The 23,684-nt window shown below is 35.9% G+C and overlaps 3 protein-coding genes across 8 annotated transcripts in view; 2 read left to right on the top strand and 1 right to left on the bottom strand.

The window, feature by feature from the left end:
- Positions 1-23,055, bottom strand: part of LOC140771950 (protein CYSTEINE-RICH TRANSMEMBRANE MODULE 9-like) — a 97,977-nt gene extending 74,922 nt beyond the window's left edge. The window contains exons 1-3 of one of the 2 annotated variants that reach the window (XR_012106240.1): positions 22,893-23,055; positions 22,196-22,361; positions 21,873-21,997 (exon numbers count right to left, since the gene is read on the bottom strand). Coding sequence is in view for 1 of the 2 variants with exons in the window: in XM_073113803.1 (XP_072969904.1) it covers positions 21,952-21,997; positions 22,196-22,361; positions 22,893-22,929 (249 nt within the window). In the remaining variant the exon portion in view is untranslated. Of the gene's footprint in view, positions 1-21,765; positions 21,998-22,195; positions 22,362-22,892 lie in introns of those variants that run through there. The other variant, XM_073113803.1, reaches the window with a different exon arrangement.
- LOC140771726 (protein NARROW LEAF 1-like) lies at positions 221-5,339 on the top strand. Of its 5 annotated transcripts, none has more exons than XM_073113364.1 (6): positions 221-410; positions 1,591-2,148; positions 2,346-2,489; positions 3,046-3,286; positions 3,887-4,387; positions 4,486-5,339. In XM_073113364.1, the coding sequence occupies exons 2-6, from the start codon at positions 1,660-1,662 to the stop codon at positions 4,911-4,913; spliced, it is 1,803 nt and encodes a 600-aa protein (XP_072969465.1). In that variant the 5' UTR covers positions 221-410; positions 1,591-1,659; the 3' UTR covers positions 4,914-5,339. The 5 variants fall into 5 exon arrangements, with proteins under 5 accessions (XP_072969465.1, XP_072969461.1, XP_072969464.1 ...); XM_073113360.1 differs by having other exon boundaries at positions 1,584-2,148; XM_073113363.1 differs by lacking the exon at positions 221-410 and adding an exon at positions 417-627 and having other exon boundaries at positions 1,584-2,148.
- LOC140771949 (lecithin-cholesterol acyltransferase-like 4) lies at positions 10,656-21,224 on the top strand. Its single transcript, XM_073113802.1, has 11 exons — positions 10,656-11,086; positions 11,549-11,640; positions 12,103-12,221; positions 13,143-13,278; positions 13,390-13,441; positions 14,400-14,500; positions 15,367-15,549; positions 15,773-15,930; positions 17,510-17,564; positions 19,134-19,187; positions 20,555-21,224. The coding sequence occupies exons 1-11, from the start codon at positions 10,852-10,854 to the stop codon at positions 20,972-20,974; spliced, it is 1,605 nt and encodes a 534-aa protein (XP_072969903.1). The 5' UTR covers positions 10,656-10,851; the 3' UTR covers positions 20,975-21,224.
- Positions 23,056-23,684: the final 629 nt, after the last annotated feature.

Below are 23,684 nucleotides of genomic sequence, written 5' to 3'. Positions count from 1 at the left end.
TCCCTATATGATTTAATCATATTCGATATTTTGAAAATATTAGAAGACAGGATAAGTGTTATTAAATTCATTATATATTTCTAGAATTATTACAATCTCTAAAAGCAAATGTAGAAATTAATTGATATCCACAAAAAAATCTCATCCAGGAGTAGAGTGACGACTGACGAGTCACTGCTTCCCCCAACAAAAGCATCAAAAAGCTCTGATCTTTTTCAGACCCCTTTGGCCCACTCTCTTTAATTTATCTCTCTCTCTCTCGCCGCTTCTGTTGCTGTCCAACAGTGAAGATTCCTGGTCCTCTTCGTCAAGTGGTCAGCTCCTCCAAGAACATCCAAATACCTCGACAGGTCGTCTGGGAGTCAGCTCCACCCACCGCTGTTCTCCACTCCATGGCCTTTGATCTCTAGGTCGATCTTTTCTTCTCTTATTCTCTGTTTTTTTTTTCCCATCGGAAACCTCTAAAGATGTCATCCTTCGCCGACCCATTTGGTTAGAATGGCAAAAGGCGCCGTCTCTAGGGATCCAATGATGCTGCCCTCTGTAATGGAACCGCATGTCTCTAGGCTTGTTGTGTTATTGTTTCCTGTTTCGAAATAGAGGTTGAAGAAAGATGCAATCTTTGGTGTACGATAAATACTGTGGTTCGTTTTTGAGTTTGACTTTGTTCCAGCTGTTAGATTAAACTGGATGTATGTTGATTTATTGGTAAATTGGGAAACTTTCCAATGTTTAAAGGATGGGCATTGCTTCATTAGCTCGTGAAATATGCTCCCTACATAGGCTATAATTTGGTGTATTTCACTGTGTACTTCTTCGAAAGGTTCTTCTCTTTGCCATTGGATTTAGTTCCTTGCAAGAATTAGACTCTTCTTGCCTGCAAGACTTCATTTCTCCTATAATAGTATCTTTTTTCTTGGATTGTATGTGCTATTTATGCAAATCGATTCTAATTTTATTCCTTTTTTTTGTTATTATTGCCTAAGGGAGTTTTTACGTGTATTTTTATTAATATTCCTCGTATGTGTAACGCATTTAGAACTTTTTGTTGATTCCTGCAATTTTTGATCCTTTCAACTTAGTCTCTGCTGAATTCTTTCCAGATCGGGAATGCAACTTCATATCAATCAAACTTTGCAAATGCCTAATTTGACAATTTAGTTATCTTATATTTACCTTACCCGATCTTATTCTCCATGTCAGATTCTGTTTCTTCTTTGTCTTCACATTCTTCTATGTGGATATGGATTTAGAACTGTGTTCTCTGGGGGCACTTAAATAGTATTACTTTTACCTTTATCTTGCTAAGACCTTCACAAGGAATTTTTTTTAAAGATTTTTTACTATGTAGTAGAGGTAGCCTTGACACTTTACCAGGTCCTTTTTTGTTTTTTTTTCTCAGTCTTCTCATATATGTAGTCCTTCACCTTCATGCTCATATGTATCGTTGTTCTTAGTAATTAGTAAAGAGAACTGTGTGCTCTAATTTACATGAAGTAGATACAAATTTAGTTGTTATTTGGCTACTGATTATTCCTATGCTGAAGTCTGAAAGATGACAAAGGAGATCCTCTCTTTTTTAGGTTTCAGTTTGTGAAGTCTATAACTTGAATATGATGAAGAGTTTTTGCTTGAATCCCATGCGGGCCTAGAAAAAGCATGATGAGATTTCCAGACAATAGGGGTCAGCAATCAGGTTCAACACAATCAGAAGAATCAGCATTGGACATGGAGAGAGATTCTTGTCATCATCAATTGTTGCCTTATGTTCCATCCACTCTTCAACCAATTGCTTCAGGAGGTCAGCTCTCTGAATGTTGTGCGGCATACTTTTCATGGCCTACCTCCACCCTATTGCATGGTGCTGCTGAAGGTCGGGCAAACTACTTTGGTAATCTTCAAAAAGGAGTCCTGCCAGGACATCTTGGCCGATTGCCGAAGGGTCAGCAAGCCACCACATTGCTTGATTTGATGACTATAAGAGCTTTTCACAGCAAGATCTTGCGTCGTTATAGTCTTGGTACAGCGGTAGGTTTCAGAATCAGGAAAGGGATTTTGACTGACATACCAGCAATTCTCGTATTTGTTGCTCGAAAAGTTCATAGAAAATGGCTTAGCCAGTGCCAATGTCTTCCAGCTGCCCTTGAGGTCAGTAAATTTCTATATTATATATTTTCTTTACTACATGATCAAGGAAATTTGCATTTGTATCAGTTCCAAAGCAGCTTGGCTGTATATATCTCAATTGCTTTTGGTTCTGTAAGGTAATTATAGTACAACTTCATTGTTGATTGACATTTTCTATGCTTCTCTAGTTTATGTTTACTTAATTATGTGATGAATAGGGGCCAGGCGGTGTCTGGTGTGATGTTGATGTCATGGAATTTTCTTATTATGGTGCACCTGCACCAACTCCCAAAGAACAACTGTATGATGAACTTGTTGATGGCTTGCGCGGTAGTGATCCATGTATAGGTTCAGGTTCTCAGGTAACTGCTTATGCTTGTCAATATTTCAATTTTTATTATCTTAACCATTTATAACATGTGGGTTTAGATGCTCCACCAGCAAGGTTCTTTATTTTGAACTGGTACTTCAAGCATGCAAACCGAAACGCCAATGGAGTATATTAGGGCTGTTTACATGTATTAAGTTTCTGGACAATTAATCACGATTGACATTACAAGATATTCACAAGTTTGGCTTGTTCAATGCCTACTTCTCTCAGATTCTGCCTTTGCAATCTGCAGTTAGCTAATTTAGAGTTCATCTAATTAAATTATGATTCTGATGGCTATATTGGTATTTTATGTGATGGTTTTGTTCTTAGTCAATCTAACATGTACTTTTGAAATTGTACATGAGTATCATCCTTTTCTTTCTATTCATTTCTTTCTTTTCAGGCCACTTACTGTATAAGAGATCTCTGCAAGCACTAACTAAAACTGTAGATTATATATAGTCTGGGTCTTACTATTTTTTCATAATTGTTTAGTGCAAATGTGTGGTTTTTAACTTTGAGAATTTCCTGTTCTTTATGTTCAGGTGGCAAGCCAGGAAACATATGGAACTTTAGGTGCCATTGTGAAGAGTCGGACTGGCAACAAGCAGGTTGGTTTTCTTACAAACCGACATGTTGCTGTTGACTTGGACTACCCTAACCAGAAGATGTTTCATCCCTTGCCACCCAACCTTGGACCTGGAGTTTATTTGGGTGCTGTTGAAAGGGCAACATCTTTCATCAGAGATGATGTTTGGTATGGGATCTATGCTGGAACGAACCCAGGTAAAAGAGTTACAGATTATCCACGTAATGGTGGTGGTTATGTGAAATTTGCATCTGAAATCAGCGGTCTTAAAGTGGATCTCTGGTTTATCATCTAGAATGTTACTCCTAAAACTTTGTAAGGATTTCATTTATGCCTTCAAAATCTTACTCTCCTTGATTCTATTTTTTATCCCCTTAATCATCCTATATATAAATATACAGATGTTCCTAACACTACTGTCATAAGTTCTGTGAGAATTTATCTTAAGATTAACTTCACACTTTATTCTTAATTCTTCAATTGGGTTCTTATTCTTTATGGTGAATAATTTTCTATTCATGAATACAACTCTCACCCTCTTGATTTTTCATTGATATCCTGAGTGCTAGTGGTGATGCTTATCTCCAATCAGTTATTGTCCATCAATCAACATTCACCTTGTTCTTCTAACCTCATAAGGTTTAACTATCTTTTTTATTTTTATTTTTTTTTATAATCTTAAGATAAAAAACAGGATAACTTTTCTTTAATAAATTATGCAACTATTTTCTTGTTCTTTATATTTGGATGAAGCTCTAATTCCCAAACATACCTTTTACCTTCTAATGCATCTGCAGAGACATTTGTGCGAGCTGATGGGGCATTTATCCCATTTGCTGATGACTTTGACATTTCCAATGTCACAATTTTAGTTAAGGGAGTGGGTGAAATTGGAGATGTGAAGGTTACAGACCTTCAATCACCAATAAATAGTCTTGTTGGGAGACAAGTTTTGAAGGTTGGAAGGAGCTCTGGTCTGACTACTGGAACTGTAATGGCTTATGCTCTTGAGTACAATGATGAGAAAGGAATATGCTTCTTCACTGATTTCCTTGTTGTTGGTGAGAATCAACAAACATTTGATTTGGAAGGTGATAGTGGAAGCCTTATTATTTTAACAGGACAAGATGGTGAGAAGCCACAACCAATAGGAATTATATGGGGTGGTACAGCCAATCGTGGTAGACTCAAGCTTAAAAATGGACATGGTCCAGAAAACTGGACTAGCGGAGTTGACTTGGGTCGTCTCCTCGACCTTTTGGAACTTGATCTTATCACAACGAATGAAGGACTCCATGGTTTGTGCTTTTCTTGCTTTAGATCTTAGATGCCATCATTATGATGCTATTTCCTTTTGTGTCTGATAAAGAAATGATGCTTATTTTTTGTACTACAGATGCATTGGAGGAGCGAAGAATTGCTTTGCTTGCAGCAACCGACTCTGCAGTTGGAGAGTCTTCTCCTACCATTTGTACCCTTCTGAATGAAAAGACCGATGAGATTCATGGACCTCTAGATCTTAACATTCAACAACTACCTCCTCAAGGTGCTTCTGGTTCAGGGGTTGACCAATCTTTCATGCATACCGAGTTTCATGTGGACACCGTTGAGGCTGCAAATGATGTCGAAGAGCATCAGTTTATTCCAAACGTCATTGATACTGGTACCATGCGCTGCAAGCCAGAAGGTACCACAGAGTTGAAGAGTCTCTCCGCATTAAGAAACTCATCTGATGAAGACTTTTTTGTCTCTCTGCAATTGGGGGATCCAGAACCTAAACGACAACGTTCTGATCCCACATTGGACATAGATTTGCAGAAGTGAAGGGGAAATTTTGTCACCAGAATTACCTGATTTAGTTGAAATACATTGACTACAAAGTGATACATTAATATGCAGGCATAGACATGGATACCTGAAGGGGAAACTGAACCATGCCATATATGGAGCTAATCTTAACCTTAGTTCAACCGGAGAAACCCTGGGCGGAGCATCATTTGCACTGTTTTTCACGGCGACTATCTTGGAGAACTCGTGAAAATCGCATAATGTTGATCTTTTGGGCCTTTTTCTGACCTGCCTGTGTTTCGTCAGGTTTACATGCTAAATGATTTTTGTATGCACTGGTTCCTTATTTATTAGAAAAGCGCGTGCAGCATATATTATTTACAATCTTTGTTCAACTGAAGTGCTATTTTGTCAAATTTTGAGTATCAGAAAGATACTTTTCTTGGTATAACATGCATATGAATGGTGTTGTACAACTAAATATATAAATATATATATTTTGTTGGATTTTACTTTTATGATAAGCCTTTTGCTCCACATACAACTTACAAGAGATTGCAAGGATGGACTTTCATCCATATTATTATTAGAAAGTGAAGATTATGTTGCTCTATAATTGTACACAATAATATCTGACACTTAACTATGAACAAAAATATTGAAAATTATATGCAAAAGTTAAGATATAAAGATGTCCAGATTCGGTCTATGCACATGCTAAACTTGGAGAGAAGCACTGTTATTCTGAAATTATTGGATTATGAGTTGGAATAGTTGCAGGTGCATCTTATCCTGAAATTTTGTGAGAAGCACTGCATATTATCCTGAATGCCATGATAGCAACAGCAGACATGATGAGCCTGCATACTATTTGAGCAACAAGTACACAAGGAATCATGCATGTGTATATATATATATTCTCTTTTCAAACACAACATGTATTGAACAAAATACATGGCATTGATATCTCTTTGAGGGCCATCTCACCATAAATCAAAGTTTTTTTTTTTTCAAAGAAATTTATTTTCACATCTTTTAACTTTCAAGCAGAAGACCCCACTGGACAGAATGGAAAATGATGAAGAACACTTTGCAATCTTGTCTTTCAAAATCACACATTGAGTAACTTTATGAAGCTCAAAATTTTCAAAACTTGGGCAGGTGCAGACACAAGGAATCATCCAAATTTTACATCAATTTTAGTGGACATCATGAGTTAATTTCTGACTCTTTGTGGTGTGATCTCAGCACCCGACATGGCTGCCGGAAATACCGGATCAAGAGGTGATTCACCTGGTACTGTACCTGAAAATTTCTGTAAGGAGATACGATCAAATTGGCGAGAATCCTACTGCATGCAGATAATAGTACATATAACCCTCATATAGTAGATCAGTGCAATTACAAGAACACATAGTTGTGTTTATGGTATGTCCCAAAGTTAGATTCTCTTTTGGGCATAATTACGAACACATTGGTGCATGCCTGCACGCACTTGATATGTCGGTGTACAGGAAATTCCTGCTGTCAGGGTACTTGGCAGTTCTTAATTAGTCATTGAATTATGTATCCAGAGAGTTCAAGTAAAAAGAGTATACAAAAAATTTCAGCTGATGTGCTATAACAATTGTGGGCCACCAATTACGCCAATGCAGGAAATTCCTGCAGTCAGGAGTGCAGACAAAGTGCTGCCCTCTTGTGTGTATGCAGTGGCATGCATGGGGAAGGGTGGAGAGCACAAAAATCTATCTGAATTCAAACATGTCTTTTGTTTTACCTTTACACCTTTGCCCAAGACTTGGATGAAGAAAAGTTTTGATGCTATTGCATAATCTATTTTACAACTTTATTGTGTATGAGAAGAATGCTGGTGTGGAACTGTGGACGATGTATGTGGTATCCATCCATGTAGCTTGGGATTTATCTTTTGAGCAGAACTCATGCATGCAGTTTAACATCAAGTACAAAAGCTTAGTTATAATCCTTACAAAGGAACACTGACCTTAAAAACTTTTCTGTCAATGAAGAGTGTTGTCACTTGCAACAAAGAAAGCATCAGAAAGATTCAAATTAAGGAATCATTAGGTAATTACATGAAGAGAGTATAAAAAGAAACAGTAGTATTTATTCCTACCTCCTAATTTATCTGGATAGTGAGCATGCCATATTGCCCATGCAATATCCTGCAGGTTTCTTGCTGGTGGTGAGTGATTGAAGCTGCAAGATGATCTGATGATGAAGTCAAACTCATGTTTCCTTATAATCCTTCCATGGTCACTCCCTCCTCTCCTTTCTTTCTCTCTACTGGGATTTGGAAAAAAAACATTCATTCCATCTAAAAAGGATCCTAAAGTTTCATCAACTACTACTTCACTACTAAAAAGCTCTACTAACTGCATGAAGACTTGGAAAGACCAGATCATGCTGGCAGCTTCAACCTCTCACACCAACAAAATCGAATTCGGCATCGAAAGGGCGAGGGAGAGGAGATTGATTGATCAACAACAATCAAAACAAATTTCTTAAAAGATTGAGGTGAAGAGAAATGGTGGTTGGCACATCACTAGGCAATCATAATTCTGGTGATGGAGGGGAATGGAGAAAGAAGAAGACCTCTCTTTCTAGCTTAAGCCATGCATGGAGTGGTTGCTGAGGAGGCCCCTCCAACACCCTTCCTATCATTCTTGTGACACTGCCTTGCCCTTGGCCTCCCTTCTCTGTTTCTATATTTATAAATGCACCTCATATCCAATTCCTTCCAACTTGCACCATGTCATTCTGATGGATCTTCCTACAGCTAGTGACAATGACATCTCTCTTCATATGTCTAAGCTGATAAGCATGGAAAAAAGAGATTGTTACAGCAACAATCACAACAGTACTTTAAAAAAAAAAAACATTACATCATATACTTAACACACCTCAAGTGAGAAATAAAACAATGTGCCGCCTTTAATACTATATAATAATAGATAATAAACAAAGAGGATTAAATAGAGCTAAACGACATTTGAACTCCAAACATCTAAAAGACCAAGTTTCAATATCATGTTAGATGATCAGTTAATCTAAAAAACTTATTTTTATAGATGGTTGGGTAATGAAGTAAGAGAAATTTACTGACCAACATGAAATTATATTAATACAACCTTGTTTTTATGCCACAGGCCTCTTTGGAGGGCCACATCTTTCTTTTCCCCATTTGATCAAGAGGGAGAAGCTCACAAGCTTTGCCCTTTTTAAGTCTCTTCCAATGTATCTTCCTAAGGTTTGGTCTTCATTAAGGTTTGTGGAAGAGAGTGGTTGCTAAGTTGTCTACAGCTCTTCTATGGCTTTGTTAAATGATCCATGGCGGGACCCCACGAGCTCTTATCTTTCATTTGGATCAAGTGGTTGCCATCCATCGACAGACATCCACATTATCTGAAACAAATCAATTGCAATTGGGAAATGACCACCAAATTTGCTGAGCCATGGTTTTTTTTTTTAAAAAACAAGGTTTCGTATTGCAAATCAAGTGGGGATTAAATTTCTTGGGTCTTTGCTTGACATTTTGTACATTAGAAATGAAGACAAACTCACTGATTCAAGATCAAAAGCTGCCAACTTCGCTCCTCAGCTGTAGTGTTGTTCCTGATGAACTCATTGGCATTTTTATAGAGGATTGATGTCAAGCTGATAACTGTTAACAGAACTTACTTTATTGTATGAGTGTTTTCATATTCCCACCTTTTTTTCTCTTAAAAAAGAACAAAAGAAAAAGAAAATATGGATTCACTCATGATGAATTTATGAAAATAATATGTGAGATATCAATTGGTTCTTTATTTGGCATACATATATGAAGATAAACTAAATATACTATTGTTATAGGAGGTTTTGACCCGTCTAATATTGTCATGTAAGCGCTATGCGTAAGTTAAAATTTTCATTTACAAACCGATTTAAGAAATTATTTTCTGAATCAGTAATTTTTATAGTAGCATGTCTTTTAAGGGTTATAGCAACCGGCTTTAGCTAAGGTTCGGCTCAAAATTAATTTCGAGCTTTAGAATTGGACTCAGGCTCTGCTCAACTCAATTCTAGCCGAGTCCGAGCCCGAGCTAAGCTCGAGCCTAAAATGATCCTATTATCAAGCCTCGTTCAAGCTGAGTTGAACCATTCCAAATCAAGCCCAAGCCGAGCCAAAGAAGAAGAAAAAGAAGCAAGAGGAGGAGGAGGAGAAGGAGGCGGGGCATCGCGACGACTTGCCGCTGTTGAAGGAGGAGGAGGAGGTGGCATTGTAGCGGGTTATCGCTACCGAAGAAGAAGAAGAAGAAGAAGAAGGAGGAGGAGGAGGAGGAGGAGGAGGAGGAGGAAGAGGAGGAGGAGGCGCACCACGACAGAGGACGAGGCGGGGATTTATACCGAGCTCATCGAGCCAAGCTTGAGCGAGCTGGCTTCAGCTCAGACTCGGTTTGATATTAATTTCGAGCCGATTTTAGTGGCTCGGGCTCGGCTCAGCTCTAATCGAGTTGAGTCGAACTTGAGCTTCAGCCGAGCCAGCTCGTGCCAAGCCAAGTTGCTCGCCGAGCTTGCCAGCCCTACGTATCTTAGAAAAGAATCTTGTCCTAAAAGAAATTTCCTAAAGTAATAGAATCATTGATCGAGAAAGTGATTTTATAAACTGCTTTTGGTTTTCATAAGCATAAGGAGTCTGGATTGGAACTCCCCTACCATTTTTTTTGTAAGAATAATTTATTTAAAAGATCTATATATTCCCTTACGTGATAAAAATTATAATTTAATACATAATTTGTAAACTATAGTAAAACGGTAAGAAATTTTAGTAGTACAGAGGGTGTAGTAGAGAGTATATATAATCATATACTTAATATATTATTTCAAGGGTCTCTCTTTTCCTATCACTCACTGCATTATTGTCCTATTGTAGAAAGGATACAAATTTATATATTATCTTAATGACTAAAATTTATTTTAGATTACATTTTCAAACCCAAATTCAAAGTGTCTAACAAATTTAAAGAAATTTATCAAAAAAACACTCTACACATATGATTTTATCATAACAGTAGTTAATAAAATAAAAAATAGTTTATTACTTTTGAAAATAAAAATAAATAAAATTTTATTTGACTTTAAAATCTACTTCTTAATTTATTTTTATATATTTATTTTAACTCATCTAAATAATTTAATTAACGGTTAGCAAAATTAATGTCATGGTATTTTGAGATATTTTAAATAAAATGCAAAGTAGAATGATAAATATCTAATCTAAAGGGGGCTATTTGAGTAATTTTTTTTTGAATTTTAATAATTTTAAAATTAGGCTTTTAAAACTGAATTCGTTTATTTTGTATACTAAACATACGTCTTTTTTTATAATAAAATGTATACAAAAATTTATTTTTAATATTTTAAAAATTAAAAAACTATTTTATGCAAATGACCCAACGTAAAAGATTCTAAAAATTTATTAGCGGAGGGATCCCGGATCAGGATCAATAAAGCCCTATCCATTTTTGCCCATATTAGCAAAAACAGGTCAGAATCGAGATGATATGGCAAAATTGACCCTGTCCATGAATGCTCTCCTTTTCTTTTTCCGTAAGTTTCCCAACTTGTGCGGTAATCTCACACGCTCGGTCGCCGTATCGTTTAAGCTAATGCTTCCTTCCCGCAAGATACCGTAACTAACTACCTCTTATCGCCGAGGACTAACCGATCCCCGTCGATCCAACGGCGGGGATTTAATCACTAGTCTTTTTAGCCACACTTCTCTACCTCTTTTATCCCTGGAACAAGGAAAAGATTGCTCCTTTTCTCTTCCCTTCTCCGTAACCCCAATCTCCACCCGTAAATTTCTTCCAATTTTCTCTTTAATTCTTTGATTAATTGTCATCCGCGAGGATAAAAGTTGATTCTTTGGGGGGCGTTGGAGAGGGCTTGGTAGGGATTTGGGTAGAGATCGATGGCGGTGTTGGAGGAATTGATCCGATCGATCGAGCTGTGGCTGAGGCTGGCGAAGCAGCAAGTGCCGTTGGTGAATCCTAATCTTGATCCTGTTCTGTTGGTTCCCGGGATAGCGGGATCGATACTGAATGCGGTGGACGAGGATGGGAAGGAGGAGAGGGTTTGGGTGCGGATTCTTGGGGCAGATCATGAGTTTCGAGAAAAGCTTTGGTCTCGTTTCGATCCCTCCACGGGTAAGGATTTGATCCTTACTTTTGTTTAATACTTTTGATAAGTTTATTTGGACTGTTAGATTCGAAAGTTATTGAAAATATATAAAGCGGTCTTGTTGCATTACCTTCATCATTGCGTTTAGTTGTCAATAAAGGAAGTGATTAGTTTGGATAGTCTGTTCTCTTCCTTTTGAAATCTTGAATTATGATTTACATGTTGTCATTGCTTTATATCTCTTAAATTGTGAATGAATTAAGTTTTGAGGGCCTGAACGAACAAGAAAGCCCTGCCTGATAACCCTCGCATTATTGATATTCCCATTTTCTTTTGCCTTAACATTGCTATTTTATAATGTGCTTTGCTTTGTCATTTGGTCATCATGTAATATCCCTCGCTCATCATGCCATATTCTTGTTAAGCAAGAACTTTTATTGTGGAAGTGTCAGGACTAATCTGACTTTCTTTTTCATGTAATGGAGCAGGCAAAACTGTTTCCTTGGACAAGAAAACGAAAATAGTTGTCCCTGAAGATAGATACGGACTGTATGCCATTGATCTGTTGGACCCAGATATGGTACATCTCATCTCCTTATTTATATTTCTTCCCCTTTTGATTTTGTTGATAGACAGTAGTATCTTAGTAATATTATTGCTGTTTTGGTGTGTTTTATACAATATTAAATATACCTTCTAAATAGTACTCATAGTATATCGGTAATTGCTTTCTTCTTTTGAAATGGCTCCAGTGTGAGCATCCTTGTGAAAATACACTATTTTGTAATTTCTTTTGGCTTAATAATTTACTAAGAAGTTTGCAGCTTACTATTTTAGATAGTGAAAAGCAAGAGTGCTTCCCAAATATGGTATCTTATTTCTAGGTGGTCCTTGTGATTGCACTTCAGTTTTACATCTTCCACACTGTTATGTCTTAGAAATATCTACTTCAGATAGTGGAGCCTGAGAGTTTCCTCACTTTCCATTATGGTAATTGTTCCCTGTAAGTTCTATCTTCCAAATTTTATGATTTTATCTGCAGATCATTGGAAGTGAAGGTGTTTGCTATTATCATGACATGATAGTGGAAATGATCAAATGGGGCTATCAAGAGGGTAAAACCCTCTTTGGTTTTGGTTTTGACTTCCGCCAAAGTAATAGGTATGCCTTTTAGAAAAACTAAATTCTGTGCAGCCTTTGTAACATTGTTGGCTATAGAATCCTTTGTAGTTTGTTTCTGTTGTTGAATATCCCAGTTTTGTGAACTGCTGTTTGCAAATTATCTTTGTCCATTTTAAGTTACATTTATGAAAGGATAGTGCCAAATTTTATGGAGGGCATTAAAGAGATTGTCTATGTTGATTGCACTAATGAAAAAAAAAACTTATAAGATGTGAGAAGAGTACATTAGAGTGTTTGACTTAAACTTTTTTAGTATTTTCATATTTTATCTTTGGCTAGTAAAAGTTGAAGAAAATTGTGTGGCCTTTTGAGGTACAACATCATATTTTTCAGGTTGGAATGTATCCTTACTATCTAAGAATTACTATTAAGATCCTGGCATAGGGATTGGTAGTAAAGTAAGGTTCCATGGGCTTAGATCCTGGAAATCGTTAAGCTCATGAAAATTAGGCGAGAAGAAATCTCTCTCTTGCCCCAGTTCGCCTTTCCAATACAGACAGATTCCGGGAAATAGACGAGGAAAACTATATGATTCCACGGTAGTAGAGCTTGGAAATGATCTAAAGAAGCTTATTCTTTCCCAGAAAGCTAAAAAAGTAAAAACCAGTATCATCACTAATATCATTATTATTCATTCAGACTTCATGGTTTTTTTCCCCATATTCAGTCCTGACCTGAAATGGACTATTATTTCAAGGCAATGGGTCACAAGGTTAAATTGTTCTTTTGCATTATGATTTTAGGCAATGGATCATTTTGACAAACCATTTTCATCAAAATTACCAAAATTTTAATGATACCTTGATATGTTATTTTACATATATACATCCATATATCTGTGTATATTTTTAAGGAATTGATTGAACTACTTTTCTTTTTGCATTTTCTTTGTCACCTTAGGCTCCAGGAAACTCTGGATAAATTCTCTGCAAAGTTAGAGTCAATATATACCTGTTCTGGAGGAAAGAAGGTGAACATTATAACTCACTCAATGGGAGGATTACTGGTAAAATGTTTTGTATCTCTGTATAGTGATGTAAGTACTCTCTCTTTCCTTGGATTTCATATTTCTGTGTCTAATCACTGCCTCTATGACCTTCTGCTAAAGCCACTTAATTATCAAAGAAAATGGTTTAATATTTTTCAGATCTTTGAGAAGTATGTGAAGAGCTGGGTTGCAATTGCTGCACCGTTTCAAGGTAGGAGTAGATATATACACACCTTTGTTTCGTATACTGATTAATATTAAATATTTGAAGGGAGCTATTAATTTCAATATCGTTAATTTGTTAGAAATTATCTACATGAACTTTGCTTTTTTCCTTTATTTAAAGTTTGAAGAGCTTGATTCTGTCCTTTTTTCTTGTCAGAACCAGCAAGTAGTGATTAAACTTCCTCTTTGTTCCTTTCTTAGGGGTTGCCATGCATTTTATGATCTTCCCTGCACTCAACATCTTCAATGATCAGAAAGGAAAAAAAAAGAGAGATCGAATTATTGAAGAACTACATAATCTTCTCTATTTATTTCTACATAATCTTCTTAAAACTTGCTCTAGAGAATATTCTTAAAACTTGCTCTACAGAATCTTCTTACACTTTTTTAGTCATACCTACAATCGATTATATGGAAACTGGAAATTTTAGAATGTTTCTGCAACTACAATGCAATTCAAGTAAAATGGATTTCAAGCCTCGTCAACAATAGGCTTATCACATGAGTGAACTTCAACATAAGAATACATCCTAATTTGCCATTAAGAGTTTTGAGCTGTTTCATATAAATCATGGGTTTCTTCTGTGGTTAGCCGTTTTATTGTGCGCTACATCAGTTTGATCCTTTTAATCCTGATTCGAGCATTTAAATTACCGAAGTCAAGTTATAGTCCCTTTTCCTTTAATCCTATTGTTGAGGTTGAATTTTTTATCGTTTTCCTTAGATTCCTATCAAGGATGTGGAGGACAGTTTTATTTTCCCCTAATATTGCATCAGATATTATTTGTAAAGTTCAACCATAGATCTTATCGCCATTTCCTTCTCAACAATATCTGCAAGTTGCACACTTTTTGTTAGTCAATTTGTCACTGTATGTAAATTGTGGATGATGAGAAGGTTTGTTACTTTTATATGAGAGAAACAACTTGGTATATCATGGGCAGGTGCTCCTGGATATATAACAACTAGTCTCTTGAATGGAATGTCCTTTGTGGAAGGTTGGGAAGGGAACTTCTTCATTTCCAAGTGGAGCATGCAACAGTTGGTATGTCTCCAACCAAAATTTGTTTCCATTGTTTGCTTTCTCAGTTACGTTGTTTTTCTAATTTGTACCGACATCTTCTAATGTTATGTGTTCTTGAAATACTTTCTAAGTTTCTATACTCTATCCCGTCTAATTCATTTCCATCTCATACTTGAAATAAGAGGACCAATATGTCTGAATGGAATTTCCATTTGCATCATTATATGTCTCTGTCTTGCTATGTGGTGAAGTTGTTTTGTTAAAAAAAGGTAATAACTTTCAGAGAAGCACTTATTTACTTGCTCTAATATAGTTGGAGTTTTAGAGGTCCTGCTGGAAATGATCCATTATTGCAAATATAACACAGAAAGATATAATTTTCTTCATTAATTATTCAAATTGGTACTAGACTGTTATGGTCATGACTTATAACATTAGATACTAGATACATATTAGAGGTCACATTATTAATTTATAACCTTGTTTCCCAGTTTGCTAGCTTCTGTTAAATATAACTTTGTTGGATTAGTTAAAGTTGAAAATGACATTGTGGAATTCATTTTCCCTTCAGTGAACATGCCTAATAGTTTCCCCTGTATAACATCATATGATAATATTACCTTCTGTGCTTTTGATATGTGTATGCTTTTCTGATATGGATACCTAAAATTTCTCATGGCAATGTTAGAACTAGTACACATTATGCCTGTAGTGTCCTAGAGGAAAGATATTTATTTGTTATTGTAATTTGTAGTCATTATAAACTTATAATTTGCCAGGGCAATTACTTTGTTAATCTTCATCAAGATCAGTGCAAGTATAACATAATAACTATGACTTTTCTGGTCTTCATAGAGAATTAATACATCGATGTCTTATTGCTTCAGTTAATTGAATGTCCATCAATTTATGAGTTGATGGCTTCCCCCGAGTTCCAATGGGAACATGTTCCACTTTTGCAACTGTGGAGAGAGAAGGATGATGACCATGGTAATTCAACTACCTTGCTGGAGTCATATGAACCAGTGGAAGCTATAAAGTTAATGGCTGAAGCTCTTTTAAATAATGTGGTGAGACATCTGCATTTCCTTTTCTGTCCTAATACCCATCCCACGTCCGCCTTTTGTGAGATAGTCTATTCTGCATAGATTCGTCTCTTAAGTGTCAACTTCCAGTTTAGTGTTCACTGCTCATTTCTGACACACCTGAAAGGAGAAATTACATGCCTTAAATGCAGTACTATGTTATATATGGATTTGCCAAATTCTCTTATTCTTTTACATATTTTTGCAGGTTACTTGTGGTGGATTAGAGGTTCCTTTGCCCCTCAACTTAGAGATATTGAGATTGGCAACTGAGACTCGTGAAATTTTATCCCGTGCCAAGCTTCCAGCAACAGTGAAGTTTTACAATATCTACGGGATCAACAATGCAACACCTCACAGTGTTTGGTACACTTTTTCTTTACATTCTGGAGTTTCCATAACATTGCATAAGCATGTCTGATATCCATGAAGATTTTTCTCTTTGCTCTTTTATGAGTATTAAACAATTAGATAATACTTTAGAACATCTCTGAACATCCTCCATTTATCAATTAATCCTTCTTTTCAAACATCGATAGAAATTTATTCCAAAAGCTTAACTGTTGCTTCACTGTTGCTAGAGGAAAATTTTATTGTTTTGATATTGAAATCTGGGCTTTCACCTGAATTATTATGCATTTGTGCTACATGTAGGACCTTAGTAATATGTTTGGCACTGTGGTAAGAAATTGTCATCTAGGATATGGCACTCCCTTTGGAATCTCCTTGATGCAAGCTATCCATCACTTCCTTTAGAAAGTTTACCTAACAATAAATATTTCTTTTGGTGCTTCAATGCATCTATAATTCTATATAGAAACACCAACTCCACATCTCCTATTTCAGGTTTCTTATGGTAAAAATCGCTATACCTTCTAATTTCAGATTAGAAGGTTTCCAATACCTGTGCCACAGTAAGAACTTCTCATTTTATTTTGTCAGGGTGGTTTTGACAAGTATAACTTTGATGCTTCTCCTTATCACTTGGATAAATAAATAAAGCAATGTTATTAATCTAAGCTTAACATATATTTTTTCATGCTTCAGTGCATCTAAATTCTATACTAGCAACACCAACTCCACAACATCTCCTATTTCCTGTTTCTTAGGGTAAAAGTCACTTTACCTTCTAATTTGAATACCTGGGTCCCAGTAAGAAATTTTAATTTTATTCTGTCAGGTGTTGTCTGACAAGTGAATTTTGATGCCTGCCCTTGTGCAGCACTTTGATAAATAGATTCAAGCAATGATATTAATCCGTGAAGCTTCATAGATATTTTCATGGAACTATTGACCTAGCCAAGATTTGAAGTTGTTCTAGGTTGCGCATGAGTCATAATTCCAATTTCTGTGATAAAATTTTCATAATTTCAGAACTTTCCTCATCCATATATAAGAAATGAGAAGTTCAAGTTACTATCCAAAGTTCCAAACTACTATATAGATCTTTCCAAGTCAATCTATAACATAAACAAGGACCCTTTTTAAATTCACATCAACAAAAACTTATTTTCTGAGCAACTAGAACTCAAAACCTGCAACACTGTCTTTTTCTCTCTACCAACATCACTGCTTGTCCGTCGCACAACTAGTGGCTTCCAAATCCTAAACCCTTGAATGTATGATTGCGGAGTGCCTATCACCTTTAACGGCACTTTAAAGTGTATATTGTTTTGGGCCAGAAGTTTTAAATCAGACAGGAACCTCTAGAGTAAGAGCCTTCCTGTCGAGTTATAGGAAATTGCGAACTAACGTGGCCAGTATGATACTATACAGCTCATTAACATTAGTTAATTGTGCAATATCAAGAACATCTGAAAACTTTTGTTCGTCTTTTACATGATCATTAACCATTAGTTCATCAATTCCAAGCAATCGATTATATTTCCTGATTTGTAAGTGCTTTATTGAATTTTCTTCTCTTTTTACTTGTCTCCTCCTGCAGCTATGGGAGTGAAGATGCACCTATTTCGGATCTTCAAAAAATTCTGTGTTTTCAGGTTAGTATTCTGATCCTGAATGTTTGTTCATCCTAATGAATCTTGGAATCCATCAATTAGGGTTGGTGGTTGGTAGTTTGTGATATGGAACCAGGTAACTACTAAGACACTGGAAGGGTATAGATGGAAAAAATAATATAGAGGGGTGATGTGTAGGGCTGCCAAAATAATTGAGCCAGCTCGATCAAGCTTGACTCAAAATTGAGCTGATTCAAACTTGATCAGCTGAACCAGGCTGGAAATTATTTTTGAGCTGAGTTTGATCATGAGTCAACACAATCAATCTTAGCTCGATAATGATAATATAAGATTTAAAATTATATAATATATTCATAAATATAATCAATATGAATCTTTAGATCAATATCTAAGGCTCATAATATTAGTTAACTCTAGGGCTATATTTTTAGCCATGCATGACTGCAATAGAAGTGCATATTGGTTTAGGTATACATTTAATCATCTTTTTGTCACTTGTTAGTTAAGGTTCTTGAAATCTTTATGTTTTTGTAGTTCAAATCTTTTGCATACAGATTGTTAAATCAAGCCTAATTCAAACTTGATTCAATGCAAGCTCCATGCTCGATTTAGGCTTGAATTGAATATGTTTGAATCTGGAGTATAAGTGCTTGGCTCATTTAGGGTTCAAGCTCGAAATTGGCTTCAATTGAAATTAAATCAATTCAAGCTTGATTATGAATTGTGCTTCGAAATTAATTTGGAATCAAGCTCGATCAGAGCATGGCTCGATTACACCCATAGTATTAATAGGATTGCAATAAATTTTGATAGTCATACACGTAACCCATGGTTCGAAGGATCGACCGATCTGCTTTCTCTCTCTCTCTCTCTCTCACTAGTTCTCTCTCTTTCTCTCCCTACCATAGCTATTGCTTCTCCAACGTAGAAATCCAACTTGGGCAAACTCCACCGACGCAAATTTAATTCCGACGACCTCGACTATGTGATTTATTTTATTTTATTTTATTTTTTTCTCTCTCCCTTCTCTCTTTACTTCACTATAGTTTTTTCTTCTCTCCCCTTCACTATGACAGTTTTTTTTTCATTTCTTTCACTCATTCTCTCCGTCTTTGCAACAATTTTAAGTAATTTAGTACTTTTTTTTAGTTTTTAGGCTTATATGTGAGTAATTATTTTTTTTAGATTTTAGAAATTTATTTTGTATTTTAAAATAATATTTAGAATTTTATGTAATTAAAAATAGTCCAATTCAATTCAAGCGGCCGATACAACCGATACGTATCGTTTTATCGGAAGACCAATCCCAATTTTTCGAGCCTTGACGTAAACAATGGAGTTTCTAGAGGTATCCATGCAAGAAAAAAGGGTCCAGGAGAATACATGAAAATACCAAATTTAGAAAGATATACTTGCAAAAGCTTGAGCTTTTTTCTGCCATTCATTTTGAAGCTGACTTCCAATATTTTGATGGTTTAAACTTGTTCTTTGTGGCTTTGTATTGAACAGTGCAGCAAACAATTTTTAGTATCATTCTAATTCTCTAATCTGGTAATATACTTATTTATTTCCATATTTTTGTGTTTCCAGGCAAAATATATTTGCGTTGATGGTGATGGGACAGTTCCAACAGAATCAGCAAAGGTACTTGATCCTTCATCAATTTTGTGGATTATATTTGAATGTCCTTGTACCCATGTCTTATGGCTCTGTAGGATTAGGTGTTTAATGTACTAAGGAAAAAGAACAGCTGTTGGTGGATCAACACATCCCTCTAGAAACAAGAAATCATTCTTCAACTCTTCAGCAACATAAAAGAGAGATGCTTTTTTAGATATAGTGGTAATGGATAGGGTTTGCTTGTGTTACTAATTTGCTAGCAAGTTTCAGATACATGGCTTCATAGATTCTACCAATCCAGTTCAATATGAATACAGATTGATATCTATAATTGATTCTCCGGCAACCCAAACCTTTCTATGCCATGCATATGTATACATAACGCTCACCATTTTGTAGCACTGAGGCAATAACTAGAAATGGTGGAGAGATGTTATCTGATGGCTAAAGTTATCATAGAGTTGTACATCTAGGGGTGAAAACGGATCGGATACGGATCGGATAGTGTTCAATTCATATCCGGATTCGTATTTTTAGTTCGGATACGGATTCGGATACGGATAATTTTCGGATAAAGAATCGGATTTTAAACGAATATTAATTAAAATTAAAATAATTAAAATATTTTATTTAAATATAATTAACACAAAATTATTAAGAGTTTTACAACAAATAATTTTTTTATATGTCAAATATATAAAATTAGAGAAATTAATCTCTATAAATAATATATAATGTATTATTAGTAATAATATTAATACTTACTATTTAAATAAGCAAACTAAAAACTGTAAATCATTTAAAAAAATATGCGGGTAAACGGATATCCGATATCCGTATCCGAATCCGAAAAATTTATCCGACCCGTATCCGAATCCGTATCCGAATTTTTTTCAAAAATTCTATCCGTATCCGAATCCGAATCCGAGTCGGATAGAAATTTTTTATCCGAATCCGATCCGAGTCGGGTCGGATAGCGGGTCGGGTCGGAGTTAATCCGACCCGTTTTCACCCCTATGTACATCTCATTGCAAAGAGAACTAAGAGGATAAGATAGATACATGTCATGGCAAGGGATAGAGTTTAATGCCCATCCTTGAACTCAAAGCCCTTTTGGATTGAAGTTGCACCGCACAAATTTCAAAAATCTAGGCTTGCTATTTTCATAAATCATAAAGGAGTTTGATCAAATAGTTCAGTTCATGGCTGGCTGGCCTAATATGCTCAGCCCGTTTTGCATTGGGCTGGATTACTGATTTTTTACCTGCTGGGCTAGGCGCAACCAAGTTCTTCTAGAAAGAACTAGCAAGATCCTATAACATTTTATGATCTAATTTGACAAATATTACATATCTTACAGTATCTAACGGAATTTGGTTGCAAATTTGCAGGCAGATGGCTTTGATGCGGTGACAAGAGTTGGAGTTCCTGCTGACCACCGTGGAATTGTCTGTGATCGCCATGTGTTCCGGATACTCAAGCACTGGCTGAAGGCAGGAGAACCTGATCCCTTCTATAATCCAGTTAATGATTATGTAATTCTCCCCACTGCCTTTGAGGTTGAAAGGCATCGTGAAGAAGGTATGGAGATCAGTGCTGTCAAGGAAGACTGGGAGATTATATCCTCGAATAACAGTGATTTGGATAAAGCCTCTGCTGATCTTCCTGCTCTTATTGGTTCCTTATCTCTATCTTGTGAGGGCAAGGAGGGTTCAGTGGATGAGGCCCAGGCAACCCTCATTGTTCACCCTCAGAGTAATGGCAGACAGCATGTGGAAGTTACAGCACTGGGTATCACCATCGATGCATAGCCATTTGAACTAATTTCACTAGTATAATTACACCTTGAGCAGACGCAATACACCTATGTACATAGTAGTTAAGTTGTTCCATTACCGCGGCATAAAAGTCCATCATGATGTTTATAACCAATATATATATATATATATATATATATATATGCAAGAGCCTATGAGCAAGCTCATATTGTACAGAACAAGCTGTTCTATATACTGGTGATACAATGGTATCTATTATCAATAAAATGAAGAGAATTATTTTTATTTGAATTGAGTATTGCTCAAATGTTAGTTTGGTGGAGTGGTTGGCTAAAATATTGTGTTAATTTTTGACGCTGTAATGCCTCAGGTATCTGTTTTGGTTTACTATTTGCAACTTGGAGCATAGTACATGCACAATAGAATAAGAAAGTTCTAGAACATCCCAGATTATCTTTCTGAGAATAGGTACTCTGGATAATCTCGGAAAGATAATCCACTTGTGAAAGATAACAGATGGATAATTGAAAAGAATCAAATGGATAATCCTCTTATGTACCTATATACATTGGATAATCCAGTTGTAATCCTCTTTTGTTCATAGTTGCATGTTTTATTAGAGACAGAAATAAAAACTTAATGATATCCCAATTAAACCTTTACACTTGGATTCGAATATGAGAAAGATTAAGAGTTTTCGATGCATAAAAACTTAGTTGCACGCTTTCTTCTCTCCTTTCTCTTTGCATCTCAGTGTTTTATCTCTTTTGAAGGTGTTCATTGACCCAAGAATGACTGTTTAAAACATCACGTAAAGTAACAAATTTTTGAATTCCAAACGATAATAGTGATATTAATAATAATAGAAACAATAACAACCAGAGGAATACAATGGTTCTACTCAGAGAGGTCTATAACAACTACAAAAATAAAATAAAATAAAATAAAATAAAAACAGAACACAACTAATCAAATAACAGAATGGCAATAGAGCTGCTCTCTCGTCAATCTCAGAAGCACATATCAAGAACGCAGCAGCAACACAAGGCGGCACAACTGCAGATCAAATACAACAAGAACAAATCAGCAAAATGGATAAAAGATTGTACATCCATATCAACTTATACAAGCAATTGCATATATATATATATATATATATATATATATATATTCTATTGTATTAGCTAAGGATATATATCTTCATGAAATATCCTTATGAATGGAGAAAATAGCAGAACAAGTGTTATGGCTTACCATCCTTTCCAGAAACCATCACTGCGATCCTTCGTCTCTACCGGAACTTGTTGAGGATACGCCGCGCCGTCTTTCGTAGGGTAGCCCGCCGGAGGTGGTGCGACGACGTAAGCCGGAGGATTGCTTTGCTCAGTGGGAGGGTATGCACTTGATGGTGGTGGATAAACTGCAGAGGTGATGCAATTCATATGAAGGATTGGTTAATAAACCATGCACGCATGCAGAATAATAATGATATATGTTACCATATTCTTACCAAAGGAAAGAAGCACTATTAATTCATTTGGCGATTTTGTTTCTTAAGTACATTAAGAGATAATCCACATGATCATCAATCATCTAACTTGATAAATGGAACAAACTCAACCCTGATTATAGTTAATAATACCTTCATAAAATCTCAGCAAATGAAAAGGGCATTCATCTTAGTTAAATTACAAAGACCTACTTCTTAATTAAATATACTTCCGATTGTTGGCCAGAAGTAAGCTTGCTTTAAAACTAGTTGATAACAACAATGATTTCAGCCATATATATTCATTCTCCTTTCCTCTCAGAGTAAAGATATCTTTAAACAAACTATAATACTCCACTAAACTCAAAACTGCAAAAAGATCATTTGGGCAATAAATAAACCAAAATATAATGGTAATAATATCTAATCCCTGGACTGTACAAAGAAGTGCAGGCCCAATACCTGGAGCAGGAGCTTGATGCTGGTCGTAGTAACTCATGTTAGCTCTAAGATGGAACTGAAACTAAGTAATTGAGAGGAAAAAGGAAAAAAGTCTTGAGAAGTAGATCTAGAGCACCAGAGAAGGAAGTTGAGAAAGATGAAGCGTATGCATCTCTACTTATAGATAAGTTGGTGGTGGATTCATTGCTTAAGAGTGAATTATCCGTTACACGGATTCATAGGGCGATCTCTTTTTCAACGCGGTTTTTATAATAATTGCACAGCCCCAGAAGGCACCACGTAGTTATCTAATTACGTGTTTGTTTTGTATTAATCGAGTTGACATACGTCATGGAATTGGGACAAATAAAAAAGCATTCATTATTGAACTACTGATGTCGTGTCATATCATTAAATTCTTTTTCTTTCTTTCTATCTATCACAAGTTATAATCATGGGTGTTTACTTGAATTAATCCAAAATTAAGGAACTCTACAAGGGTGTATGCGTAGAACTAAAGGTCTTGTTTTGTTGCTAGCGTTTTGGAAGCGGCTGCGAAGGTGGCAGGTAGATTCGTGATTGCCGGAAAAGTTGGACGTTTTCTGTTTGGAGGTTTTGGTGCTTTGGGTTGTTCATCAGCTCTCAACTGCTCCATTAAGAACACCATGGATTAGATGGCTTAGGTGATTAAATTTAAGACGTAACACTGTAAATGGTCCAAGCTTTAGATATCTCTTAAGCCGTTCGAAAGTATGAACGGAGGTCACGAGTTTGACTTCTGACGTGGGCGTTGGAAAGTTGATATTTAGTATA

Source organism: Typha angustifolia, chromosome 12, assembly GCF_048772165.1.
Source record: "Typha angustifolia cultivar Huaian chromosome 12, ASM4877216v1, whole genome shotgun sequence".
Classification (NCBI taxonomy): Eukaryota; Viridiplantae; Streptophyta; class Magnoliopsida; order Poales; family Typhaceae; genus Typha; species Typha angustifolia.
This window is presented reverse-complemented; position numbering and strand designations above follow the sequence as displayed.

Coding starts and splice junctions, on each gene's coding strand:
- LOC140771949 (XM_073113802.1), top strand. CDS start 10,852: ATGGCGGTGTTGGAGGAATTGATCCGATCGATCGAGCTGTGGCTGAGG. Junction 12,222..13,142: donor GACTTCCGCCAAAGTAATAG/GTATGCCTTTTA, acceptor TTGTCACCTTAG/GCTCCAGGAAACTCTGGATA. Junction 17,565..19,133: donor AAAAAATTCTGTGTTTTCAG/GTTAGTATTCTG, acceptor TTGTGTTTCCAG/GCAAAATATATTTGCGTTGA.
- LOC140771726 (XM_073113364.1), top strand. CDS start 1,660: ATGATGAGATTTCCAGACAATAGGGGTCAGCAATCAGGTTCAACACAA. Junction 2,149..2,345: donor GTCTTCCAGCTGCCCTTGAG/GTCAGTAAATTT, acceptor TGTGATGAATAG/GGGCCAGGCGGTGTCTGGTG. Junction 3,287..3,886: donor CTATGCTGGAACGAACCCAG/GTAAAAGAGTTA, acceptor ATGCATCTGCAG/AGACATTTGTGCGAGCTGAT.